This window comes from Malus sylvestris, chromosome 7, assembly GCF_916048215.2.
Source record: "Malus sylvestris chromosome 7, drMalSylv7.2, whole genome shotgun sequence".
NCBI classification, from domain to species: Eukaryota; Viridiplantae; Streptophyta; class Magnoliopsida; order Rosales; family Rosaceae; genus Malus; species Malus sylvestris.
The window spans coordinates 23,332,932-23,337,254 of record NC_062266.1 but is presented as its reverse complement, the minus strand read 5'-3'; the positions used below and the strand labels follow the sequence as shown (position 1 = coordinate 23,337,254).

Sequence of the window (4,323 nt, the reverse complement as noted above, 5' to 3'; positions counted from 1 at the left end):
AAAAATTGAACCGTTGGTTTTCTTTCTATGAGCCCAACTTTCCTCTTACAAAAACTCTCTTTAAGCCCTTTGTTTTGATGTGGGTCTTACATGTGTCTATTGGGCCCACTTAGGAACCCTCAAGTTTCTCATCGAGGCCCATCTGTGTTTATTCTTCCCTTCAGCGGTTTTCTTTTTCATGAATTTGGGATGAAAATTCGACCGTGGGATATGTTTCCAAAGTCAGAGAGAGAGAGAGATACTACTGAACTAAGAGCTAGTTAGGATATTCTTCAACATAAAAAAAGTACTACTATTAAACGAAAAGCTAGTTGGTCTTCCATTTAGGGTTGGACACAAACAATATGATCATGGAATTTATATTGCAGTCTATATATATATATTTTTTGTTTTGACAAACGATAGATGTTGTTAGTTAATTATCAGATTAGTCACTGATAGAGTTTGAACCCACGTCATCATGCAAAACTCAACACCTTTCCACCATTATGGTAAAAGGCCACTTGCTCAATCTATATATTCCAATGCTATGCAAATTGTCACTGATCAACCCAACTGTTGAACCATTAAATATTAACATGCGTTATTTACTTATTCCAAAAATTTGCCAATTGCAAGATAATCCATTACTCAAATGTAATGCTTGTGACAGTGAAGGCTCAAGGAAATGCTAAAGAAACCAAACCATTTATTGAATCTACACCGTCAATCCAAAAACCATCAACTGCTTAGCACCAAACATACATATTTCTAAATAAAAGGGAGGAAATGAAAACAATGTCCTGCCTAAATACCACAATCTTGATGTTAAAAACTTAAACCCTTTTAAGAAGAGTATATCCGGCCATATACATAATCAGTTCTTCCTCCTCCATCATCTTACCTTTTAGAAAGCCCGCTAGCGCTCGATTTGTATCGTGACATGGCTTATGTTATACTCCCTTCTGATATAAGCTATTACGTTGTCCAGCACCATGTCTGCATTTGCTTCTGGTCTAACTTTCACATGGCAAGCCAGCAGGATTTTCCCCACTGTGATAGCCCATATATGTAGTTCGTGGACAGCTACCACTTCGTCCATCTCCAACAGTCCCGTTTCAAGTTTCGATGCATCAATCTCTCTCGGAGTGCTCTCCATCAGGACATCAAGAATGTTCCGCATCATATTGATAGTTGTCCCCAAAACAATGACCGAAAAGATTAGGGTGCAGATTAAATCGACTATCTTCCACTCCGGCTTGACCCATATGATTGCCCCTCCAATCATTACCCCGATACTTTGAATGGAGTCTCCAAGCACATGGAGATAAGCTCCCTGTAGATTTATGCTCCGTTGCTTCTTCTCTCCTTGTCCATCTTTTGGCTTATCCAACAGTGGCTCAGCAAGATCTTTGTCGGCATGATGGTGTTTATGATCGTCTTCATGAAGGTGCTCATCATCATGTGAGTGCTCCTCATGATCATGATCATGCGAGTGATTCTCGAGAGCATGATCGTGATGATCATGATGAGAAGAAACAGTCATTCCATGACTATGACCACCGTGATCATGTCCATCATGTCCATGTCCATGATCATGACCTAATAGTATGGCCATAACTATATTAACCACCAGACCAAATGCGGCAACGAGAAACATTAGAAATCCATTCACCTCGCTTGTGTTATGTATCATTCTAACTATGGCTTCATATACCAATATCCCGGCAAGCAACCATATGAGTTGGATGGATACCAGGGCACCGAGAATTTCAATCCTAAAAAACCCGTAAGACTGGCGGGGAGTGGCTTCCCAGCTAGCCGCCCACAGAGCGAACAAGGAGATGGCAAATGCTGCAACATCCGAAAGCAAATGTGCTGCATCTGTCAATATTGCTAAACTATTTGCTTCAATGCCACCAACTACTTCAACAGCCATGAACAGAACACACAGTACCACTGCTATTAAGAGTTTGCGCATGGAAGCTGATCGTTCTTTGGCATCTTTAGAGTTGGATCCAACATCCGCGAGTCCACATGGTGCTTCCCCACAAATCTTACTCCCACCATAACTCGTCTCACCATCATGAACATCTTGATGGATCTCAATAACCTGTGCATGTTGAGTATTTTGTGCTTCCATCTGAAAATCCACAAAAAGAGCACAAGTAATATGAGTGAATGCTTAGTGCGGTCAGTATGCAAAATAGCACGGAAAAAAATGTTCTGAAATTGGACAAAGAAAAAAACGCAATATGATTCCATTACTTCACTTTCATGAGCTAACAAAGAAGTTCATTGATTAGCACAGACCAAATGAAGTGTATCCTTAAATCTGTAAATAATTATTACACTTGCCTGTGACCTCCAATCTCTTTCGAACACGGTATTGCGATAAAGTTTTCTAACAAGAATAACACAATCTATTGAAAAACCAGTGAAAGACATAAAAGGAATGATTCTAAACAAGGCCAGAAATTTTTTCAAAGAATTCTTCTATCATTTTTCTGGCTTTGACTTGCATCGTTTGCAGCCACTACAATTTATAGGCTTCAACATTCAACCATTGGAGTTCCTACCTAATGAGACATCCTATAGAAAACAAAACGCTCTTTGCCGGACACAATGCATCCTTTATGTAGGCAGATTTCTGGAACCTCATTAACCCCAAAAACTACAAACTATATCCTTATCAATATCGCTATTTTTCAAAACATAACATAAGCATGTTAAACTTCCTAGGTGAAAATGTTTATGAGATTCCTGAAAGCAAAAACATGGTTTCCGCCATGGTTTTCATTTCTTCAGTAGTGGTCACACTGTCTAGTATCTAATTTCCTTTAGCAACTTAGAAGGCATCAAAGCTTGCCAACATAATTCTCTGAGGATCATGGTTATAAAATTTCTAATTCATAGTAACTTCTGAAACCATATCTTCCTCTAAATTTCTACATACAAAAATTGAAAAAACAATGGAAAGAAATAAGATGGCATCTCTTCCCAAATCCAAAGATGGCATCTCATCCCAAATCCCAATTTCTCCCAGACCTAGCACAACTCAATAAACCAGTGAAGCTCAGCTGGACTCAAATTTACAAGCTGTAGTTGCATTTTCATAGTCTAGTATGGATCAGAAAACTCACGATCCATCAAATGACAGGAATTCAATTTAGCCAAACTAACATCAATAGGAGCAGGTTTCAAAATCGCCTTAGATTGTCTAGGCCGGTTGCCAGGAGGATTTCGTAGCATCCAAATCGGAACCAAAAAACAAACTATATGACCTGATTTATTCATCAAATTGACAAAGTTGTTGCTGCAGATGTACTGCAAACAGGAATTCTAATAGTCCAAACATTCAGATTATCAAAGGCTTAGACAAATCGCACGAACAACATCAAAGTAAGTTATGGAAATCACAACCCAAAAGACAGATCAACAAATGCTATCATTTCAGATTTTTACATACAACACAGCAGATAAGGAAATAGAAGAACCCCATTAGCTCTCTTTGGTGAAAAACCCTATCACACCATCAAACCATTTCAAACATATATCGCATAATCTCTATCTCCCAATTCCAAAAGGAACAATTGATACAAGAAAAAGTTTATTACTTGATAAATATAAAAAAACAGATTCCCAGGAAAGTTAAGAATATACATAAATAGAAGTAAGGACTTGAAAGAATCTACCTTTGAGTTTAGGCACTTACGGCATTCCAATAGCAAAAGGGTCTCTCTCTCTCTCTCAAGTTTAGATACTACTGGCAGTAGCAGCGGTGAGAGCCTTTTTATCTTTGCAAAGTTTTGGGAGGTGGGGAGTCTTTGCCTCGAATGGAACAAGAACAAGTTTGCAGAGCGTCATCAAATTCAACCGCATCATGGAAAGTACAATTATAGCCTTCACCGGATGTTCAAGAGGACCAGAAGACTTGTAGTCTTTTGTGCAACTACAGGGAAAGAGAGGAGAAGACTTGTAGTCTTTGTGCAACCACAACGAGGAAAGAGAGGAGAGGGGGGAGAGAGAGAAAGAGAGAGAGAGAGAGAGAGAGGAGAGCGATAGATTTTTAGTTGTGAGAGGAGAGCGATAGTCTTTGTGCAACACACCATATTTGTGGGAAATTTTATTTTTTAAATTATTAATTTTTAGAATATATATTATACTATTTGTTTAATGATATGTGATGTATATCTGTGTACTGATCACATTGAAAAATGGCAAATAAAAAACTTGTTAAACGCTGTATTGGAGTAGTGCTGTAGTAGTGAGGTGCCCCCACGTGGGTCTCAGTTTCTCGAGGGCGCTGCAAGATTTGTCCACACTGTTCATGTCGCACACAAC

General features: G+C 38.8%; 1 protein-coding gene across 2 annotated transcripts; it reads right to left on the bottom strand.

The window, feature by feature from the left end:
• Positions 1-668: 668 nt before the first annotated feature.
• LOC126629821 (metal tolerance protein 1-like) lies at positions 669-4,024 on the bottom strand. 2 transcript variants are annotated; one of them, XM_050299963.1, is made up of 2 exons: positions 3,675-4,024; positions 669-2,122 (listed from the first exon to the last, which is right to left on the bottom strand). In XM_050299963.1, the coding sequence occupies exon 2, from the start codon at positions 2,120-2,122 to the stop codon at positions 899-901; it is 1,224 nt and encodes a 407-aa protein (XP_050155920.1). In that variant the 5' UTR covers positions 3,675-4,024; the 3' UTR covers positions 669-898. The 2 variants fall into 2 exon arrangements, with proteins under 2 accessions (XP_050155920.1, XP_050155921.1); XM_050299964.1 differs by having other exon boundaries at positions 3,695-4,024.
• Positions 4,025-4,323: the final 299 nt, after the last annotated feature.

What these genes read in the sequence shown, in the direction of transcription:
- LOC126629821 (XM_050299963.1), bottom strand. Translation starts at nt 2,122, where the DNA reads ATGGAAGCACAAAATACTCAACATGCACAGGTTATTGAGATCCATCAA.